A 23,386-nucleotide genomic window follows, 5' to 3' on the forward strand; every position below is an offset into this window, starting at 1 on the left:
GTTGCAATCTTTTGTTCTTTCCTCGTGCAGATTTCCCAATAGTTCGGTCAAGGACTGAACAAGAGTAATTGGACTGGACGTGTATATGGGCTCACAGGTATGCCACAAATCAAATGAGTTTGTGAAAAAAAAATTTAGCAGAATTGCTGCTGGGTGGGAATTCAAAGTACAATAGAAGAAAACTTTAGTGATATCCTCTTAGATGAGAGATTTTGTTAGTTTATAGTTCAGTGGAATATATTTTCCACTGTCAAAACAGATAACTTATTTCAATAATAGAAAAATAACATTGTTTTTTCCAGCATGAAAGTAATCCCAGCAGGGATACACATGCTGTACCATGCTAATACAATTCTACTTTAATACAAAGTAGAAACTTAATATAATTCCTGAGATGTTACTATTGCATTATGAAAAATGAGTTTCAGCAAAAGCAAAATGACTTATGTTCCAAACAATATTATTAAAGTTTGCAGCAGGTCTCTTACAGACTGCAATAATAATTTAAAGGTTAATTTTAATTATTTGTGGGGTTGGTTTTTTTTTTTCATTTTTCTGTACAGTTACTTTTAATTATCTCCTCTTATTGCAAACATTTCTTATGATTATTTTTAACAGAACAGTGGTTTGCTCATTCTTTTTTAGGTTTATCTGTTTTCAAGTGCATATTGCATCATTTTGTTGTTGAATGAGTGGTGTCATTCTTTTTTAGAAGGGGAGAGACTGGGAATTCCCTGGTGGATTAAACTGTATCACAAAGTAAAATATTTCTCTGAACAGTTTGTTGCTTTCATTGTATGTCAGGAAACTCACCACTCATTCCTGGGAAGAAATGAGGTATAATTCTGTTTCCTATTTGTTATCCTTCTTTACTCTCAAAACCAGATGAATATATTCTTGGGGGCAGGTGGGTGTCTCCATCTCCTGCAAAGGCTTTCTCTTCAGTTTGTTAGGGGGGAATGGGAAGGTGTGTAATGTCAGCAGTGACTTCTCACTGTCACCCTGCTCTGCTGCTGGAATGAGGCAGCCTCATTGCACCATCAAAAGGAAGTGCCCTATTCTCCACTCTACAGTGGCTTGAGAGATTTGAGGTGAACAGAGTGACAGCAGTGGTGTTTCTGCCCCTCCCTGGGCACAGACCACCCTCCTCAAGGCCTTTCTGGAACTTCGTGATCTTTCAGGTCCCTTCCAACCAAAATGATTTTATCATCCTGTGCCTGCCTGGAGTGTGATGTGAGCTTTGAGAAACTGCTGGCACGGGAGTGCTTGGCTTGGCCATCTCATCCTGGGTGTACAGAACAGTGCATTTGACACTTACTGCATATCAAGACTTGCCTTATGAGAGCCTGTCCTCTTTTCTTTGTTTTCTGAATGCAATTGTACAAACCCCCTGAACGTCCACATGCTTCGGGTTACACTTTCTACTTTGCTCTCACAATTGCTGAATTTTAAGTAAAGTAAAATAATGGTGTGGTTCAAAAAGCAGACACTTAAGTAGGAGACACTGGGACTGGGGACCAGTAGTGCTGGAGGATGGACACAATAAATAAAGAAGAATAGATTATTTTAATTTTGGGGTGTTTTGTTTGTTTGTTTGTTTGTTTTTTGTGCATGTGGGAGGAAGAGTGAGTCTGACAGAGGGTATTTGTGTCATATTTGATGAGATTATGTGTACATCTGGGAGCTGGAATAGGTGAAATGGCAAAAAGGTAGCTGTATGGAATCAAGACAGACAGCAAAGAGGGGAAAAGGAACAATATATAGAACTAGGACTTTAACTGTTATGAGCACCTTGTATTCAGACAGTGGTTAAGTGTGGTTTGAATCCTGGTGTGTGAGGAGCAAAACTGCTCAGCTCAGGTGACTCCACTGACATAGGAGACCCAGGGGGTGAAGATCTGTTATACTCAGGAACCTCTCAAAATATCGTTAAAAGCAAGTACCATTTGATGGCTCCCCATATAGGGCTTTTGAAACTGTAGAAATTAGGAATGGAGTTGGCTACAGGAAGAATTAATCACATAATGAAAGTTTAACCTACTTCTGTTTTTCACAGCTATTGATTTTGGTTTGCTAAAAGAGCAACAACATCAAATGTTTCTGAGACAGGAAAGCGAGCTGTTAAACCAAATTTCTGAAACTCTTTGTCTCTGCCAGGGGACTATTGATAAGTTGAACTGTAACTTGTTTAATACTCAGTTTTACCTGTGCACAAGATAAATGAAATCACTAGGGTCTCTACTTCTCTCTTTTTCAAAATCTTAGTTCAGTCTATAAGGATGGCAGCTTGATCATCTTTTCGTCTCTCACAGAGAAATCTTCAAGCAAAAACCAGCTCTAAATTAGAAATCTATTACAGTCTCTGGTGACTGTTTCCAGGAGGTGGTTAGGCCTTATCTAGGTTAATCACTGCAACAGCAGATAGTTTATTGTGTTGTTGTTGCTGAAGGTATGCTTGCTGCTTTTATGGTGCAGGTGTACCACAAAGCATCTTGAGAATCAAGGAATCAGAACTGTCTTTCCAGGTCTCAATGACAGCAAGTACCATGTATAAAAACCAGGGCACTGCTATTACTGTTTCTTGCTAGGGAGAACAGACCCCCAGTGATATGTGGTTTTATACTGCAGAAAAACAGTTGTCTGCCTTAGGGGCTTAGCCATCTAGTATCAAAACAGGAGGAAGATTAATAGTTGTTTTTTTTTTTTCTCCCCAAACCTCTTAAAGGGAAGGATCCTGCTCTAAACACCTGTCGCTGGCATGAGCTGGTTGAACTTGCCCTTGAGTGTCTTAGCTAATACGTGTCTTAGCTAATATGTGACCAACATAGAATTTGGAAGTTAACTAGTAAACAGCAGTGAGGAAATAAATACTTTAAGCAAATGTGCTTGCTAGGAGGGGGTGAGGGACATTGGTTTGGTTTGGGGGTTTTGAGTGTTGCTTGTCTTTGTTTTGGTTGGTATTTTTTGGGTTTATTTGGTAAGGCTCTGATATGGGAATTCCCCCACAGAGACCAGGGGGAGTTAGCAGAGGACCTGGTCAAGAATGGATGAGCAGAAGGAGAAAGAACTGAGTATCCAGGGAAGACAGTTCTTTGAGAACAAGGGGATAAGAGCCAGGTTAAAAAGGCTGATTTCTGTGTAATTCTTGTGCTTCAAAGCCCAATAGTTAATAATACTGTAGGCTCTAAGGGCTTATGAAAGATGAAATCCAGATTAAACAAGTAAAAGAGTTGTTTTAAACATTTTACCAGGTCTTCACTAGCAATACTGATTTAAGCCAGGCCGAGTGAAGGAACACACTAGTTCAAATGAAAACGTCATTTGTATTAATCTGGAATCTCCAGCACATCTGGTAGATAGGGTAGCATGGGATTGGTGCATTGACTCAAATCACATTTGAGCATCCTGTCTCCTAATCTTTTTTGTTGCTGATAATGAAGTGTTTATTATGGACAGAGCTTGTAAATTAACTAGACTATTTATATTCTTTTTTAACAACACTTGACTGATTTAAATAAAGAAATATCAGATATACTTAGGATACTATTTTCTCCCACTCTCATAAGCCTTGTTTCTATGGAAAATTTAAAAGGATGATAATTTCCAATTAAGTAGCAACATTGAAAAAGTATCACTTGCTACAGTGAGATTCACAGCTTGCTTTTTTTTTTTCACTGAACCATTTTGAGAACAAAGCAACAGATATGATATACAACCTATTATCATTTAAACAAGTTGGGGTTTTGCTTGTTTGTTTCACTGACGTATGTTTTTAAAGCAGACTTTCAGAATAAACTCAGGTGTGCTAAATCTAAAGATTTATTTATTTAATGCACAGGTTTCCCCTACAAGGCGAAAATGGCCTCAAAGAAGAGGCCAATATTTTTATTCAATAAAGATTAAATGGTTTGGCAAAATGCTTCTGTATTAGCATTAATTTATAAGGGGCTATTATACAGTTAGATAGGAGATAATTTAAACAAAACAAAGAATTCCTACCTGGTGTTACGGTCTGGTGTAGCATTAACATTTGTTTTGGATGCATGAGACAAAGTCCAGCTGCCAAAGGTCAGGTGCAGGCATAAACTTTTACTGGACAATAGACACAAGCAAAACTACAGAGCCAGGCAAAAGAGGGAGAGGAAAAAGGAGAAGATTTAAGAGAGAGACAAGTGGGAGAGAAAAAGGGAGAGAGAGAGAGAGTCACCACCAGGGGCCCAGCTGCCCAGTGAGTTTCTTTAAGATGGCGCTGATCCTGCCAGGGCCCGATGCAAGATGGCGGTGGGTCAAGAGATGACAAAACAGCCACAGCATGGACAGCCATATATACCCCATATATTCCTTTTGTTCCTTTTCTTTGTCTTCCTTCTGTGGCTTCCTCTACCCTGGCCAGGGTAATGGTGCCTGGAGGGACGTCCCAGCATTGCAGGCCCTCAGGAAAGGGGAGCAGTCTCCACCCAGCAGTTCTTATCTCTTCCCTTGTGTCACCCTCTGCTCAGCTCTGGCCAGGCCAGGTCCTCAACCCTAGCCAGGGCTATTCCCTTTAAAATTGCTCTTTGGAGGTAAATTCCAGTCAGTGAGATCAGCAGACTCTCACACCTCGTTTACATTTAATTCACTTCTGAACTTCAAACTTTAGTAAGTCCAGTCTCTTCTTCAAAATGAAAAGTATGAACTAAAATTCTAACAGTAAAAAATTCTTTTCATTTTGCACTTCTATGACTATTTAGCCTTGTTGCTCATGGAAATTTAAGGCCTGAAGCAGTAGTTCTGTAACATTTTTATAAAAATCATTTGAAACGTACGGATCAGCTTTGTAACAGGAAATTAAATATGAACAAATCTGCTAGTCAGAATAGTTTTTGAGTAGTCCAGGAGCTTGCTGGTTTTCCTAAAACACTGAGCAATCCCAAATTTGAGGTCTGCTCTGAAACTGTACTTTCCTATTCACTTTAAGCTTCTTTTCCCTTTAGGGCTTCTTAAGGAACTGCCATGATGCTGTTTCAGAGGTAGAGGACAACAGCTTCACAGGAAGAACTGTGAAGATTTATAAATTAATTACCTTACACATGTTACCTGGGGCCAGCAAGTGAACAGCATCCTATCAGTTTTCCTTTTCCATTACACGTTCCTGTGGAAGAATATCAAACCCAAGGTCTGAGCACTTCAGCATTTTCCATGGAAGAGCAAAATGGAGAGAGAGATCTGATGGTTTAATGATATTACTCAGATTACTCATAGGTAGCTCTCTAAATAATATCCAAACTTTATGTTCCCCAAAACATAGGAGTAAATTATGGACTTCCCTATGCTAAAAAATCTTCCAAAAGGATGGGTTTACATCCAGTGAATTTATAAATTTATGGTTTTGGTCTTTTGCTTTGCTGCTATCTATTGGTTTTTCAGATCCCCATTAGCTTTGCCTGAAACTGGCAACTAAAACAGGCCTTGAATTGGTCCACATATATCAAGTGCACAAAACTTTTGGTTTTACATCTACTTTTCCTGTTTAAAGATGACTTAGATATGAATCATCTCAGGACTGAAGTGAACTAATGGCATTATATTCCTTAGCTGCACTGTCATCTGGAAAGCTGTGTACCCTCAGGAAAACCAGAATATAATTTTTCCAGTGAATATTCTCAGCAAAATTGTCAGACAGTGTTTGATTTGTTTCTTATCTCAAAGGGAGAAGTAGAGGGCACCCTGAGCACTGATACAGCCTGATGTTCTTCCCATGAGCTTGTTGTGACTCTTACATTGGTTGTGCATTATAAGTGCAGCCACTGTTCTGTTTGCAGCCTTGCTATGAGGAGAGTTACTGCACAGAAGTCCCCTTGAGAACATACACTCCATTTTATTCAGTAAACTCTAGATTGCATCTTGCAAATATTTTTACTTGGAAATTTCATCTTAAGGTTCTCTTATAGGCTCATTAAAGAGGGGTATTGAAATCAATACACTTGTTTCTTCATCACTTTTATGAACTAGGAAACTACTGTTATGCCATCTTCATTCATAACCAGGCTGTTTGCATATAGATGTTGATTTTTTTTTTCCCAGGGAGAAGAGTATTGTTTTGCCTTTGCATTGTATAAGAGAATTCAGATGAAAACTTCCATTTTGCATTCAGAAGTAAAATATCTAGTTTGGTTTGTGGCTGATTCTGCCTGCCCCAAAAAGTTTTCCTTATGAGGACTTAATGTATCATTTTATCAATTTAACTAAAAACTTGCCAAAAATTATTTTTGGTGGTGATTATTTCTTTTGAAAATATTAACTCACAGCTTCTGCACTGTTCTAAGAATATCATATTTTGCTCTTCTTTATGCTTTTTTTTTAACTTACCTTCAAATATGAATTACAAAAAAGCATTTGACAAAATTGTACCCTGGATTTGATCTTTTACGCCTATATGTTATCTTATACAAGCTGACCCTCTTTCTTGACTGTTGGAAAATACAGCAAAAAGAAAGTGCCTAGCAAAAATATTATTTCAACTTCAGATGTATTTTTGTTAGGAAGATTTTAGAGATCAAGATTACTCTTGAATTAGGTAGCTAAAACTCTTCTCCTAAAATTACGATAGCAAAATGGCATTCAGGGTCATCCTTGGAACTGTATTTACGTGTCAGTATCAGAATAACAGCAATGCAAATCCACTGCTTCCATGAAACAATTCTGATTTAAACTGAATCAAACGCTAGTGTGTATGTACCTGTGGCTGTGACAGATATGCAGTAAAGCAGGGCAGATCAAGTGTACTTCAAGCTAACTTTGTATATCTGTTTTCTTGAGGAATTCTGTAGTTTATGAGTTAAGCCAATGGAAAAGACATGGGAGCCAGTCTGATACAGCGGGGTGAAATTGTCATAAATGGAGTAGTTACATTGTCTGCTCCCAAAGTTTTTGACAAGTGATTGCAAGATAAGGTATTTTTATATTACCAAGACTATAGAAAATACCTTGTAAAGAGCAGTTCCACATGCTTTTGGAAACTGTATTTACCATCGTAATTTTTCTATCTCTAGTTTCTTGTTTGATCCTCTTTCTATACTTTCTGCCTAATAACTTAGACCAACTATTACTGTTTGTCACGATGAGGAAGAAGGAAACACACAATATAAGAATCCACCAAGCTCGTTTATTGTATTCCAAGTTCAGGTTAATATACTCTTGTTAATTAGCTCATACATATTGCAAAAGCTGAGCTCGTGATTGGTGCTCTAATTTGAAAGTTAGTTTCATTCTCTGTTACTTTTATTCACTGATACAGACGTTTCTACATCCTGCTTTACTGATCACAATGTGTTGAGCCGCAGGTACAAGGACACTTGTGACTCTAAGGTTGCAAACTGCTGAACTTGTGCAACCTCAGCAAGTCAGAGAGCTTGCACTCTGACCCTTGCTAAGTTGTCTGCAACTTTGGTCAAGTCTGTATGCCCTTGTTCGGCTAACCAATCCTCCACAACTGTTATTACTATTTAAACTATTCTTCTGAACAGTTTAAATAATTTTGCAAGAAGATGTCAGTGCAACTTTGATTGGTTCGTAAATTTGTGCATTGTAATATTCTAGTTGTCTTGAAACAAAATTGGAGTTTCTGACTTTCATGAGTTCTGAAATTTCCTTGACACACAAAATTTTTTTCTTAGAATGTGATATAAAATGGTTGTGTGGAAATTATTCTGGGATGTTAAGGAGCAGTGTGTGTGTTTTAGTAGCATAAGAACTAATATATTTTTTGCTGTTTAAAATAAGTGTGTGATTAATTTTTGATGAGTTGCAGGCTATTGCAAATCCAGTTTAGGCAAACAAAATTTGAAATATAAATGTGTTAGCTGAAAATATTTAATCATAGACATGACTCTGAACTTATGCTTATCGCTTTACTCTTGCAGGTTGGCTTGAATTAATAATGTTTATTGTTGAGTGTAAGCAAAAGTGACAATAGCACTGACTCTGACTGTGATGAGGAACACAGTTGTCCTGGTGGTTAGAAGCAGCAGGCAATTCTTTATCCTTCTTTGCTCTCTTGGCACATCTGATCACCCTTTTCTAAGTGTTGCATTCCCACCCGCCCCACATCTTGCTTACAGTGAGGTAGCGTGAAGTGATTGCATGCAGGCTGCATTGAACCAGCAGTCCCATATCAAAAAAAGAGCTTTTTTTCACTTTACAGTTTGTTTCTTTGTGTGAATGTGCATGTTTTAGTACTAAAAAAGGTGATCTTTTTTTGGTCATTTTTTTTTTTCCATGTAGGGATAGAGTAAGTTTGCCTGATAGCCACACTGACTGGCAATTAAAATTGCAGGTAGTGGAGGTATTTCATCATGTTTGTAGCTTTCTGTCTTCCTTGTGTCAGAAATCAATGTTGCAGCAAAGAAAAATGTGAAATGAAGAAATAAAAATGTGCATTCAAACCTTGAAGTCAGTGAATGTTATACTGAATTATTAAGCAACATAATTTTAAAACTTCAGAAATTAAATTGATGTTGAAGCCTCTCCATTTCACTTGGTAGTCAGGTAGTAGATACAGAAGAAAGCTGGCTGCACATACTTCTGATTACTTTACCTTCAGTTATATTTTGATGAAAGTATCTGCTTTGGGTATAGGACAGAGGTAGACAGGTTATAGTAAAGTTTGGTTAGTGAGGCACATTGAACTTAAGAAGCAATAAAAGAAGATGGTATTTTCAGGCTTTGGAATGGGCTGCCCAGGGAAGTAGTGGATTCTCCGTCCCTGGAGATATTTAAAAAGAGACTGGATGTGGCACTCAGTGCCATGGTCTAGCAACCGCAACGGTGGTTCAAGGGTTGGACTCGATGATCTCTGAGGTCCCTTCCAACCCAGTCAATTCTATGATTCTATGATTCTATTTAAAAGGTAACTTGATGGGATATATTTTGAAGGATGTCTGGCATGGTGTCTGTAGTGGTTTGATGATTGTGATTCAGTAGATCCTTCATCAGCAATTGGAGCTTACATAGGCAACATTTGGATGAGAGGTTTGAGTTACCAGCTGCATGTCTTCTGGGGAAAAGCTGCAGTCCAGAACAAGCTCCAGGGTACTTGGGTGTTAGTCTGAAAACCAGATTCCAATCTTACCCTTGACATACTGGCAAATCTCCAGGGAATTCCTGGTGCTGGAGACCAGCCATCAAGAAGATGAAAATACACTATCCTAGAGAGCTTGGATTCTGTCTCACTCTGGAAAAGGCAGTATTTAAGATGCCTGATTTTCAGCACCTTGTTTCATTTGTGAGGATCTTTGGTTTGACAAATTAGTCATTAGAGTCAAATAGTTTATTAGGAAAAAGAGTCAGAATTAACACTGTGTATTGTAGTAGGTTTTTCCCTTTTGTTTTTTCCTCTTAACAAATGGTTTTGTATTGTTACTTTGTAATAATAGATGTGTGAAAAAAAAAGCTGATAAAATATTACTTTATTGCTTTAGTTGTAATTTTTCAAACTGAGAGCAAGAAAAAGGAGAAAATAAAAAGAATCAACTTTTTTTCTGATTCTTCCTTCAGTGGCATCAATTCGTAGAGCCTTGTCCTGAAAAGGTCACTTCGATTTTGGTTGAAATGATAGCAGCAAGTACTTTCTTTTGTTATTTGGGCTCTCTCCTGCTCTTTGCTGTGACACAGTGCTGGGCTGCTCCTGCTTGCAGAGCCTGTTCCAGCGATGGGCAGTGAGCAACAGAGCTTGTGGGTTCGACAGGTTGACAGGAAAGGGAAGACAAAATCATATCCTAAGTGAGCGTTGCAGGAATATTAAATCTAACAGCTGAGAAGAGATTACTCCTCGCCCAGCAGCCTTGAATATGAATCATTGTAATGAACTCTGCTTGGAAGTGTAGCTGAAGACAGTCCAGAAACTCAGTCTAGTGAAAACAGTTTCTCTCCTGACAGCATAGTACTCCTACTATATATTCTGATACTTGGTTTTTTGGATTGCAGTTTTGCTTTTTGGCACTGAAGAATTTGTTTTTAAAAGGGTTGATCTACTCTCTTATTTATTTTATTTATGTTTTTTATATTTCTTTCACAAAATTAGCATTAAGATTTTAAAATTTTTAGTATTTTTTTAAAATGTAGGATACTGTTTTGACAACTGTAAATGAGTTTTTTTGATTAGAACTCAGGGGAGGTTTTTTTTCTGTCAGAGAAATTGTTTAATTTTCCCTGTGTTCCATTTCCGTGTGAACTCTCTAGAGAGATGTGTTATCTCTGTGACTCTTGCTCAATATTGAATCAATGAGCTGAGAAAAGAATAGTGTTTCCTAATTCATCATCACATTGGTTCCTTCCCTGTATTCTCATATTTAATTATTTAATGAATTCTGCCTCTGCTTAGCTGAGATCTCGATGTTTACAGCTCAAAGCAGAGTGATTAAAGAAGCACAGCAGTTTTGTAGGAAACATAATTACCATAGTAGCTATACAGTACTTTTTCATCTAAGATCCATAATCCAGTCCCTATGGAAGCAGGCTGCCCACTCTGGTGTTGGTGATCCGTATCCTTGAGGATTACTGGGTTTCTGTGTTCTTTGTGTGATACAGATGGTTTAAAAGTGAGGTGTGATGGGCCTTTCTAGGGTACACAGACAATTGAGTAATGGCAACCTTTTTTTTTTTTTTTTTGGCAGCATAGTAAAAGTAAAATTTGTTCCTGGTCTGGAAGTCTACATGAAAACTTGAAAATTACTGATGGCTTAATAGATAGGTAGATAGATAGATAGATAGATAGATAGATAGATAGATAGATAGATAGATAGATAGATAGAGTAAAAAAAGAGTAATTCTTAGTGAAGTTCCAAAGGATGGGCTCAGTCCTAGAAAGTGCTGGATACTGTTACAGAAGGCTGACTACTCTTGCTGCTGCTGATTATAGCAGTATGAATGTGCATCTACAGCAGCAGCCTAGAAAGCACCCAGATATGTCTTTGATTTCATTTGGAACCACAGAATATCCTGAGGGCAGGTGACATTCTCCATTGTATGTATTTAAAGCCCTGTACACTGCTTCAGATTTAAAACACTGGTGACAGGAGCTAAACCTTATCAGTGATAGACAAATTAAGGATAGACCTATTTTAAATAATTTAAAAACCTCTTAAGAAGACCAGATTCCAGCTGCAAAGCCAAAAACTATTCTGGATGGACAGGTGATTTGCTGAACAGAAGTGCAGATGGCTAGAAGAGACATGTCTGCAGTGCACTCTACTTGGTCTATAACAGTAGTTGCCTACAGTCCTGATAACACACGTACAGACACATGGGTGGGAGAAATAGTTTGAGGTGCAAATAGATCTCCTAGCTACATCTGCAGCCATACAAAGTCATGGATTTGCTAAATGTGTTTTTGCAGTTTCTGCAGGAAAGAAAGAGTAAAAGAGAAAGCACATAAATACAGGTTGTGCATTTTATTGCTGGTGACTGGTATTTCTTATTAATGCTGATACAAAAATATCTTAGCCCAACATGTCAAGCTAACTAAGCAATTCTCTCCATATCTACCATGTTCTCATAAATATATTACTACCATCTCTCCAAGATATTAATTAAGCAGGGTTCTCTTACGTGTAGATTAGGCTGGCAGGTTAATTATGGTTACCCGGTTACTGAATCAATACATGAATGAGGGAAGCAGATTGCATGCCTATAACTTGTGTAAAATTAGAAAAGGAACAGAGGGGATATACGAAGGTAGTTTAAGGAGAGGCATAATAAATTTTAATTTGGGCAAAAGCATGGATTAATTTCAATATCTGTTTTAAAAAGGAAAAAAAAAATGCTAATTGCAAGGAATAATGGAAAAGGAATATTTATAGGAATAACAAAGTTATGCTTTACTTCCCCAGGCATTTGTACTGTGTATAAATTGTACCCTTTTTATGCCCTCACCTTACTCAAGCTGCAAGAGTTGCATCTGTTCTGCAGTCTCTTCCCCTGCCCATATTTGAAGGGCTTTTGAAGGTGTGATAAAATACTTTCTTCTTTTCTGTAAAAAGCTTCAGGACAAGTTAGCTCAGAGCCCAAAGTTTATTTTTTGTGTTATAAATGCTGCTTGTATCCTGTCTCACAGTGAGAGGAAGTTAATTCTATTTACTGAAAGAGTAAATAGAAATATATTGTAAATAGTTTCCATTATTTTTGTTGTGTTAGAATAATTTTTGTAAAAACATATTCATTCATATAATTAGCCCTAAAATTGGCCTCTCAGCTGTGGTCACTAAAGAGAAATATTTCAGTGGTTCCTAGCAGGAGGAGACATCATATAAATTGAAGGACATTATTCAGGCAGACTTTGGTTTCTTCTTATGCGTTATCTACAAAAAACCGTTTCAGAGATATCATGGCCTGATAATATGGTCTTGACATAACTCTTCCTCAGCATAGGTGGACCTGAAGGATATTTACTCTTGCCGTGATTTCAAACACTACTAGATAGAACATATACTGCTCCCAGTAACTTGTGTAGCCATTACTGGCTACATTAAGTTCCCCCTTCTGTACTCTTTCACTAAGCAGCCCAGTGAATCAGTTGATTTTTTTGTTATGTCTCCATTTGTACTTTATGTAATGACACTGGGGTTCCATAGGAAAGGAGTTTGCCTAATTTTAAAGGTGGTAATTTGACAGACAGAGCTATTTCTGGAGGAGTGGAGCTTAACACAGCACATTCAGGTTGGAAGGGCTGAGTGGTTATGCCAAGGCACACAGATTCATACGCTGAGCTTGTCCTGCAGAACACTTGTGCTCTTGTGTTCTTAGTGTCACTCTTCTAATCACAGAAGCATGAAACATTACCTTGGGGCTCTCCACCTGAGCAGGGTGGCCAAGGACATGGGTCTCATCTGCTTTCAGTTATGCTGGTTGGAAAAGCTACTGCCCCCAGTTGCATATCACAATGTCTTTGCTGGAGGTGTTGCTCCTTCTCATCCAGCAGAACTAAGTGAGCTACTTGGAGGACCATTCCTTAGTCTGTCTTACTTCACAGAGGAAGGATTAACTAAAAGCCTTTAGATAATGTCTTTACCATCTTAGTTCTTTCTGACACACACAAGCAAGAAAGTACTTCCATGTGCACCTGGCATATTTGAGAGGTCTCCAGTAACATGATAGTACCCTTTGGGTCAGAAGAGAAGGTGTGTGCAAGACCTTTTGTGTTCTGGCTGACCACTTAAGTTATTCTCACCTCTACCACCCATTTTGTACACACTGGAAGATGACTTGTCTTTGGTCAACAAATGTGTTGACCATTTGAATTTCATCCCTCTGTGACACTTTCCAACTTTTAATTTATTTTTTTCATCTGTTTAGATTGTGAACTTACTAGACGAAGCTCTCTCTGTTTTTACCATACCAAGCAAAACAAAGCCGCAATCTTGTTCAGGTCCTTTAGTTTCTGCTGAAATAATTAATGAGGTTTTGTATGAACTGTTTCAAAGTGCCTAGAGACTGCTAGATCTGCCACCACTGTTGCTGTGCTGCACCTCAGCCAATTGTTGTTTGTAAAGCAATTTTGTCTTTAATATAAAAGCCATTGTATAAAAGCAGTTCCTATTATCTTTTTATAGAGAATTTTCCATTCCCTTTACAGAGAATTTTAAGCTTAGGATTTCTGACTAGCTCCTTAAACACTTTCAGATAATAATGACACATCTTCTTCCAGCTAAAATATATCATTACTTCTATCAAGCAAGGCTTGGTTCATAGATACAGCAATAATATAATTTACAGTTCTCCAGCCAATCCGTTAATTACCTGCTAGTTACTTCCCTGGGCCTTTGGTTCATTCCATTGTAAGTTATTAGCTTACTGGTGAAGGATCAGTACCTTATAAATAGTTCCTCTAAATAATTTTACAATGCTGCCTGACAAAGTTTAGTCTGTTATTGTTATTTATAAGAATAAATATGTGTGGGACAGCTATAAATTCTAGTTACATAAAGCAACTATTTTGATTTGAGATATAAAATAGTAGACCCCTATCCATGTGAACAGCATACACGTGTTGTAGACCTGTTACTTAGGGACCTTCAAGTCTTTCTAAGAAGCTCAGTAGTTTTATGTGTATCAGACTGATGGAAGATTTTTTTTTTTTTTTTTTTATATTTTGTTTTGGTTTTTTGGTCATGTTGTTTTAAAATAATAAGATCAGGTGAAGAGATTTTAGGATAGGCTTGTGGTAAGTTCATTGAGATAATTTAAAGTAGTTAATCTGTCTGAAATATAATTGAGACAGATAATAGACTCTTTAATCTTGCTTCTTCTGTATCTCATCCTTCCTTTTTTTCCGAGAAGTCATAAGCCACTCACTTGTTTAAAATGTGGGAGAATAGCTACAAAAAGTATTGTTCTCTGAAGGAAAAAGCTTCAAATGTGTTTGGCCCTGGGAAGCATCATTTAGGTAGGTTTTGTGCCCAAAGTTAGAAAGCAATTTCCCCACAGCCTTCTTACAGTTTATGTTATAAAGAGTGTCTGAACTGATAAATTGCTTTTGTAGCTCCAGAGGAGAGAGTAATGAAGGGAGTATGTAGTTTATTAGGTCTTAGGCATTATACCTTATAGCTACTTAATAAACTGATGGACAGGGCAGCTAATTTAAGGACAGGTATTACACACTGTTCTTGCACTGGGCCATTACTAAATTCTGTGTGAGCTCAACTTCTTGTGAGAAATCAACAACTATGTCTAGGTGAAGGGAATGACATTAATCCAGTTTCAGTTGTAACCTCAAGTGCGAGAAGTTAAAAGCTTCTGTCAAACACAAAGGCAAAAAATGTTGTTCTTGCCTTTCGATGTTTATATTCATCAAACTGAATGAGGAACCTGGCAAAAGCCCAAAACAGTGAATCACCATGAGAAGTAGCTGGCCCCCACCATAATTTAGAAATTATCTCAACTAATACGATTTGTCAGGATCAAATGTGCTTGACCTTAGCTTGTTAATACGGGTTTGGATGTTGTCTGGAAGGAGTGGATGAAGTAGCATGAGTCAGAGAAAAACATCATCTGCACAAGAGTTCTGGGAGAGGTAGTGCTTACTGTGGTGCTGGGTACTTTAATACTATGATAAGAGAGAACAGGGGTCATGTGAGCTGAAGCAGTGCTTGAAGAGATACTGACAAGTGCAACACTAGTTCTCCTGCACTGCACATTCTTGCAGCTTGCAGGAAAAAAACTGCTGTACCCAAAGCTACCTGTGAGCATCATGATGATAGTAGCTTTTGTGCTGTCCTGCTGTCTTTTTTCCAAAAAGCCTCAGCTTGGTACTGTGTGGTGGATATACCCATAGAGAACATTCCCTGTGGAGGGAGTTCACCAAGCCAATATTGATGGCTTAAAGATGAGAGCAGATATAGATATGAAATTGTTGTCCTAGTTTGTATAGGCTGGTTAAGTGGGTGGCTAAGCTAGATGGAAGGGCAGATTGCCCACCTAATGGGTGCCAAAAGGAAAAATGTAGCTTTGTATGGCTGCTGAGAGGAGGTTCTTACTGAGAAATAAACACCAAAGCAAAGTGGCTTAGCTGAAAATTGTATTTTCAGCAGCAGGAAGTGCATGATCTGATTGTACCTTTCTTTTCCAAAGCCTGAGCAGGCTGGTTTTTTCTTTGTTTCTCCTGCTTTTCCCTTTTCCCTCATCCCCTCTGATCCTCTTGACTTTTAGCCCTCTGAGGTCTACCAGTCAGTCTCCATTTGCTGGCAGACTTGGAAAGAATGCTCTGCTCTAATGTAAAGTTTCAGCTTCTTTTATCTTGCATGCCATGGTTATCTCACTTGGGCATCTCAGAGCAGAAGTGATAAAGACTGCTAAGACAAGGTGGTAATTTTCAGTCTGTATTGGCTTATCATATTTTTTTAAATTGTATGAAAGAACTGAGTGCTAGTTAAATGATGATTAATAGGGATGCGTATGAATAAAATATACCAATTTAAATCTGATTTGTAATAATAGTGTTAGATGTTTCTCTTTTCTCTGACTTAAGTCTATATAAACAAAAGGATAAAAAGAGAACAGCATGTCTGTGCTTATTTAAATCAATTGGAATTAGTGGCATATGCCCTTTACAGTTCCCAACTTATTTGGAAGCACTGAAAATTATTCTTCCTTCTGTGCCCAGGTAGTTCAAGGTTTAAAACCAAAAGCTAACCTACCTCTCTGTGGGACAGTATAGGAACTGTAGTAAAGTTAACATTTTTGTGTCATGGGAAGGGAAAGAAAAAACAGGTAGTGTTTTTTTCCCACTACTTCCCTTCCCCCTGAGATTTTATGCAGATCCTTATAGAGCCACCATTGTGAACTTTTTGCCTCGGTGAGAAGATTGTTAGTTTTAAGGTGCAAGTTCTCGCTTTTTTAGACCTGCCAATACCTGGAAGGTTTGAATACTTGCTCCCGATGCAGTTAGTTGACTGGGCAATAGGTTAGGATATATAGAAATAAGCTATTTGAAAAGTAAAGTGGCACAGTCAGATGAAGATTGTCATTAGTCTGATGAAACCAATTCAGTCCAGTTAGAGAAACAAGGGAAGTAGTCAAGTATAAGAAGCTGGAAGCCATATGAGTTCTCAGGTTTATTCCCAACACTGAAGTGAACTCTTGAGTTTACACAGAAATGCCAGTAATGGAGTAAGTGCTGAGGTTTTTTTGTTTGTAATGCCATTATATTTACATTCTGTTTCTTTACTTGTAGCTGCACTGAGAGCTTGTGCTGATGGAGGTGCCAATCATCTCTATCACATCACAGAAGGAAATCAAGACAGGTATGGTTACAGTAAACATGAAGTCATTACAGTAATTCCTTCCCAATGGAAGTAAAAAATGGAGGAATAGGATCTGCTCGGTTACTAAAGTAGCTGCCTGCTCTGTGCATGGTATTTTAATAAACTGTGGCAGCTAGTATAATAATTTCTCCATGATATGTTTCATTTTTATTCCTAGATACAATTTTTTAAAAACCCACAGGTCTTTTTTCCTCTTAAAGGCTCTGTTCTCAGTCTGTCTTACTTTCCACATACATCAGAGCTAGGCCTTTGATGCAGACTCTTAAAAAACTTGCTTTGTAAGAGTTGACTAGAGGAACATCTAATGCCTCTCACTAGGAGCTGGAACTAAATGTGAATGAAACTTTTATCCTTCTTGTGAGGGCTTAGAGGAAATATGTTTGCTTTCTGAAATAAGATGGGTAATAAAAAAGGAAGTCTACCTTTTTTAATTACTTCTAAATTAGAATCAGGGCATCATTCATGAATAAAAGCAAGTACAGAGGTTATCTATGAATGTATATGCTAGGTTAGAAAATATGACTGAAAGGAGAATATGTTCTTGTTTCCTGTAATGACTTTTAAAATAGTAAAATATCCAAAGTTTCTGCCCCAGAAGTGTTGAGCTGGCATTGTGATGCAAAGCACTACATTCCAGTGGTTTCTCATTTTTATAGTGGAACTATGAAACATTGTGTAATCTGAGGTTACTAAGGTACCTTTGTACTTGTCTTTAGTGTTTCCAGTTGTTTTGAGTAAGACTTACTAAATAAATACCTTAATAAAAGCAAAGGCATTTATAAAGCTTCTTTTGCATAAAGGAAGGAGTCTGGTATCTGATAGATCTTACAAATTTATGAACAATTTTGTTCATACAGCAAAATCTGAAACAGATTTTGTTTTTCATGACATGACAAGCATATGAGGGAGGGCAGTTTCCCTCTGTCCTTCAAAATAAAGACCAGACTTGGAGTTATAGCCTGTAGTCTTAAAGTAAAAGTTAAATTTAGAAATCTTCCTTTGTCACCTGTGAGAAGTCTGATGGCTGAGATCAACAATTGTGAAAACTGAGACTGAAGTCTAAAGGACTGCTAACTTTTGTAGGAGTATTTCCTCTGTAATTCTGTATTTCTTTTTTCCTAGTAGTTGCCCAAAGAGCCATGCACAACTTAATCTTGAATTCAAACAGAGATCTGCTTGACTTGCAGCAAGAAGTTTCCTTTGATTATGGTGATGCTTTCCAAAGAACAGCATTATAGACCTTTCATTTTACCTCCTCCTGTAATCCATTCATCTCTTCTACACACTATTATGTTCATATTAAATAAATATAATTCAGTGGAAAATGGATTATTATACCTTTAGTGAATAGTTCTTTCAGTCTTACATACTTGGCCCTAGGAGTATTCTTTCTCTCTCTTTCTTCTTCTCTTCTTAATTGCTTTGGGTAATTGTATTTTACCTTCAAAGTGATTCTTTTGAAACAAAAAATGACCTGCATAATTTTGATTTTTGTCTTTAAAGAAATCATTCCACTGGAAAGAATATTAATTTCCTTCTCTGGAGTATTTTCCTTTAAATTCCCTGTCCAGTGTTATTAAAGAGCTGTCTGCTCAGACTCTACTGACATGCTAATGTTTTTTTTAATGCTGTCTTAACCTTCTTTTTTTAAAACTCTCTTTTATTCAAAGCACTGATATCTAATTGCATTTTATCAAAACCTAAAAACTGAAGTCCTTTAATGCTAGAGATATTATTATATCCAAGAGATACATATAAAGAACTTGATTGATATTTTGGGCTAGATTATCAGTGACACCAAAGTGTCCTTCTGCTGCTCTGGCAGTATGAAAATTCTTTTAGAGTGGGAATAAATCATAACACTCTGGAAAAAGGACAGTTTTCAATATGAGATTGTTACAGGGGTGTTTTCCTTTGGAGATAAGTAGCTGTTGCTATTCTGCAAGGTCCATTTCCAAATCCCAGAAAATACAGGGCTAGATATTACCTCAAGTGATCTGTCCTTCTTTCCATCTGCTTTCAGGTGAAGACAGACCTATCTGTTCCCTTCCTGATGCATACCTGATGCATAGCTAGTTCTTACAATTCTTCAAGTGAGAAGCTCCCTGCAATCTAGTTTCCTCTGCTTTACACTAAAATATGCCCAACCTGCTTGTCTTTTCTTTTTTTGATCATATTTTCTTATTGTTCTTATTGGCCTCTCCAGTTAGCCTTTATCTATCTTAAAGTGCCGTGGCTGAAGCTAAGCAAGATGCTCTGCAGGAAACTCACCCAGTGCTGAACAATTCTTTAACCTGCTTCTCATGTCAAGTCTGCCTACACTGCTGAATGAAAAGCACCAGGAGCAGATTCAAGGGCCTCCCATTTCCTGCCTCCATCAGTTTTCTGTTTTCTCCGTTGGTGTCCTGACTTGTTTCTGTGCTTGAGTGGTTCACCTATTCCCATGAAGCAAAGGAGGCTTTTGCAAAGTGCTGTGTAGGATGCCTTAGCAATTTGACTTTAGGTCATGATATTCATTATCCCTGTTTAAAAACCAAACAAATAAACAAACCCATGAAAACTTTCATTTCTGTAACTGCTAATGAGAAGAAATCATGCTGGGTTTTTTCAATGATGTGTTAAAACAAATTACTTTCTAGAGCAGGAGGAGTGGGAAGAGTAGCCAAAATGGTAGGATAACTTTTCCTTAGAGAGGCCTGTTCTTGAGAGATGTCAGTCTTAAGGACAAAGGAAAGGCAGGAGGGAAGAAGGTACTGACTCCTGTGCTCTGTTGCTTTTCTCTCCCTGGCTCTACATCCCAGAAATGTTATTTTCCTTAGACGATGCTTTTCCTTTGTTAAGTCTGCTTCCACTGGGAAATAAAGATTTCTGCTAAACCGTTCTTGATTGATGAACATTTGCAGCTAATCAGAGTTAAAGATGAGTCTTTATGGGTTTTTTGCTCTGCCTTATGATGTTTGCCTTGCCTCTCCTGTTGTGTATTTCTTGAATCCCTATGAAGCAGTCTTATACATCTCAGTTAGATTGTTTCTTATCTATCACACTACAGTAACTTCTTTCTCAACACTTTCTGATTAAATCTTAAAGCACTGATAAACCTGTGTGTCACTGGCTTGGGGATATATGAAGGTGAAGATGTGTCAAAAACTATCATCATATTGGCACCTGTGAAAACAATCATTGGCATTTGTGTCTCAGATGCTATTTTCCAGAGAGATATCAAACCCACCATGTACTCAGGATTTGCAACATTAAGAGCTTCAGGTCAAAGAGGGGAGCACTTGGCTCCATAAGAGGAGGAATAATCCTGTCATTAAAAATACTGGCTTCTGGGGTTCTGTTTAGTATTTCAATATATCAGATTTACTGTATGATGTGAGTCATAGAATCATATAACTGTTTTGGTGGGAAAAGACCTTTAATATCATCAAGCCCAACCATTAACCTAAGTCTACTGAGTCCAGTGCTAAATCATATTCCTAAGCACCACATCTTTACATCTTTTAAAGACCTCCAAAGATTCAACCACCTTCCTGGGTAGCCGTCTTCAGTGTTTGATTCTTTCAGTGAAGAACTTTCTTCTAATATCTAACGTAAACCTCCCCTTGTGCAAGCTGAGGCAATTTCCTCTTATCCTCAACTTTACTAGGGAGAGGAGACCAACCCTAATCTCTCTACAACCTACTTTCAGGTATTGTAGAGAGCAAGAAGGTCTCCCCTCAGTCTCCTTTTCTCCAGACTGAACAACCCCAGGTCCCTCATATGCTCCTCATAAAATTTGTGCTCTAGACCCTTCCACCTGCATTGTTGGCCTTCTTTGGAAGCTTTGGCTTTTTTGTAGTGGGGGGCCCAGAACTCAACACAATACTCAAGGTGCAGCCACAACAGTGCCAAGTACAGGAACGTAATAATTTCCCTGGTCTTTCTGGCCACACTGTTTCTTATATAAGCCAAGATGCAGATGGCCTTCTTAACCACCTGGGTACACTGCTGTTCATATTCAGTGTCAACCAATAGCCCCAGGTCCTTTTCTGCTGAGCAGCTTTCCAGGCACTCTTCCCAAGCCTGTAGTGTTGCATGGGGTTGTTGTGGGTCAAGTGCAGGACCCAGCACTTGGCCTTGTTGAAGCTCATACAGTTCACTTTGTCCCATCGATCCAGCCTGTCCACATCCTTCTGTAGAGCCTTCCTACCCTCAGGCAGATCAATGCTCCTTCCCATCTTCATATTATCTGCAAATTTACTGAGAGCACACTCAATCCCCTCATCCACATCATTGATAACAATAAACAGAACTGTCCCAACACTGAGCCCTGGGGAACACCGCTTGTGACCCAGCCAGCTGGATATAACTCCATTCACCACACCTCTTTGGACATAACCATCCTTTTTTTTCAATTGGTAGAGTAGACTAAGCTAATCCATGAGCAGCCAGTTTCTCCAGAAGGATGCTGTGGGAAACAATGTCGATGTCGAAGTCCAGGAAAACAACATTCTCAGCCTTTCCCTCATCCACTAGGCAGTGCACCTTGTCATAGAAGGAGATCATGCAGGTTGATCAAGGAGGATTTGCCTTTCATAAACCCATGCTGACTGGGCCTGGTCACTTGATTATCCTGCACCTGTTGTATAATGGCACTCAGTCTGCTACGTAACTTTCTCCACCAGCACAGTCAGACTGACAGGACTGTAGTTCCCCAGATAGTCCTTCCAGACCTTTTTGTATATGGGAAACATATTTCATAGCATCATAGGAATCATAGAATTGTAGAGTGGTATGGGTTGGAAGGGACCTTAAAGACCATCTAGTTCTAATACTGCTGCTGTAGGCAGATGACACAGACCTCCACCCAGTCTGGTCTTGAACAGGACTGTTCTCAATCCATTCTCCCTCCAACCTTGGGATTGCCCTGACCCAGGTGCAGGACTTTCCACTTTTTCTTGCTGAACTTCATGAGGCTGGCAGGGGCCCACCTCTCAAGCCTACACTTTTGCTACTTTTGCCTACACTTCTGCTACACTTCAGTTTGTCTCTGTGAACTGCATCAAGTATGAGAGTAGAGGTGAAACAGAAAAAAATGGTTGTGTGTTTTGATGTAGCATTTTTAACATATAAAACATTTTAACATATAAAACATACGTGAGGTGAACTTAGGTGATGCAGAAAATGCAGATGCCACTATATAATTCTTCTCAGCTCCAAGAAGCTCTACATGTAAGCTTGAACACTAAGAACATTTATTTCCAGTTGACGTAATGGCTAAATTTCAAGCATGAACCTCAGAAAAATGATGAGGCTGAGCAACCTGTAGTTCTCTGAGTCCTCCTTCTAGCCCTTCTTGAAGATGGGAGTGACATTTACTTTTCTCCAGTCGTTGAATACTTGTGCCAGTCACTAGAGTTGATCAAAGATTATCAACAGTGGCCTTGGAGACATCAGTCAGCTCCTTTATCACTCATGTGTATCCCATCTGGGTGCATGCACTTACATATGTCCATTTTGCTTAAATATTCCTTGGGCTGATCCTCTTCCAGGGTGTATCTTTCTTCCTCCAGTCTTCTGTGGTCTCTGATGCCAGGGATTCCTGAAGGCTGCTCTTGCTAGTAAAGAAGGCAAAGAAGGTGTTCAGTCTCAGTCTTTTCCATGTTTGTGTAACCAGGTCCCCTGCCTTGTTAAGCAATGGTCCCAGATATTTCCTAGTCTTCCTTTTGTCACCTATGTACTTAAAAAAGCTCTTCACATTGTCTTTGACATTTCTGGTCAGACTCAATTCCATCTGACCTTTAGTTTGCCCAATTTCATCCACCCTCAGGCACGTCTCCATGCATTCCAGCTGCTCTCTCACATAAAACTCCTCTTCCTCATTTTCCCATCCTGTCTTTCTTTAAGAGCCTGCATCCCCCCACTGCTGCACTTCAACCTTGTTTCTGTGATCCCAGCAAGGTTGTAGCTCTAAACCTGCACACAGATCTCTAACTCAGCATGCTGCATGCATTTTCCAGGGCTTTATTTTGCCTCAGTACCTTTAAATGGAATCAATAGGCTTAACATTTGAATAGGAATACTAAGCTGATATAAATTCAGTGAGAACAAGCAGCCATGTATTTGCTTATGTGAAAGGCAGAACGAAAGATTGTAGCAGAATTGTCTGTATATTTTGGTGTCTTCATGTCCACATTTTGGCCATTAGTGAGGGTTAGTAGTGTTGATGCATCAGCTGTTCTGTCTTCCTTTTGTTCAATTGACTATTTGTAACTTACACTGACTTTGCATAAAGATCATAAGAAAAGAAATGGTGGGGCAACAGCTACAGATACCCATACGTAAAATGGAATATTTGTCTTGTTTCTCCACTCGTGGAGATGTGAGTCCCTCATAGGATTAGAGGATGAAAGCTCATATATGCTTCACTGTGTTCCATATTGGATTAGAAATAGGATACTTATGAAAGTAATTATCATTGTTGTAGCTTAGTATAGGGTTGAGAGGAATTCTTTGCTTGAACTCTTTGGATTAAACTGGATATCAGATAGCTTGAAAACAATCTCCAGTTTAATCCAAAGAGTTCAAGCAAAGAATTCCTTAGGTTG

General features: G+C 38.4%; 1 protein-coding gene across 3 annotated transcripts in view; it reads left to right on the forward strand.

The window, feature by feature from the left end:
• The window catches only part of TPK1 (thiamin pyrophosphokinase 1), a 298,088-nt gene that overhangs the window by 95,857 nt on the left and 178,845 nt on the right, over nucleotides 1–23,386 (forward strand). For all 3 annotated transcript variants that reach the window (XM_030446013.1, XM_030446014.1, XM_030446015.1), the window contains one exon: nucleotides 16,706–16,775. In XM_030446013.1, the coding sequence (XP_030301873.1) occupies nucleotides 16,706–16,775 (70 nt within the window). The remainder of the gene's footprint in view (nucleotides 1–16,705; nucleotides 16,776–23,386) is intronic.

This window comes from Calypte anna, chromosome 2 (genome assembly GCF_003957555.1).
Source record: "Calypte anna isolate BGI_N300 chromosome 2, bCalAnn1_v1.p, whole genome shotgun sequence".
NCBI lineage: Eukaryota > Metazoa > Chordata > Aves > Apodiformes > Trochilidae > Calypte > Calypte anna.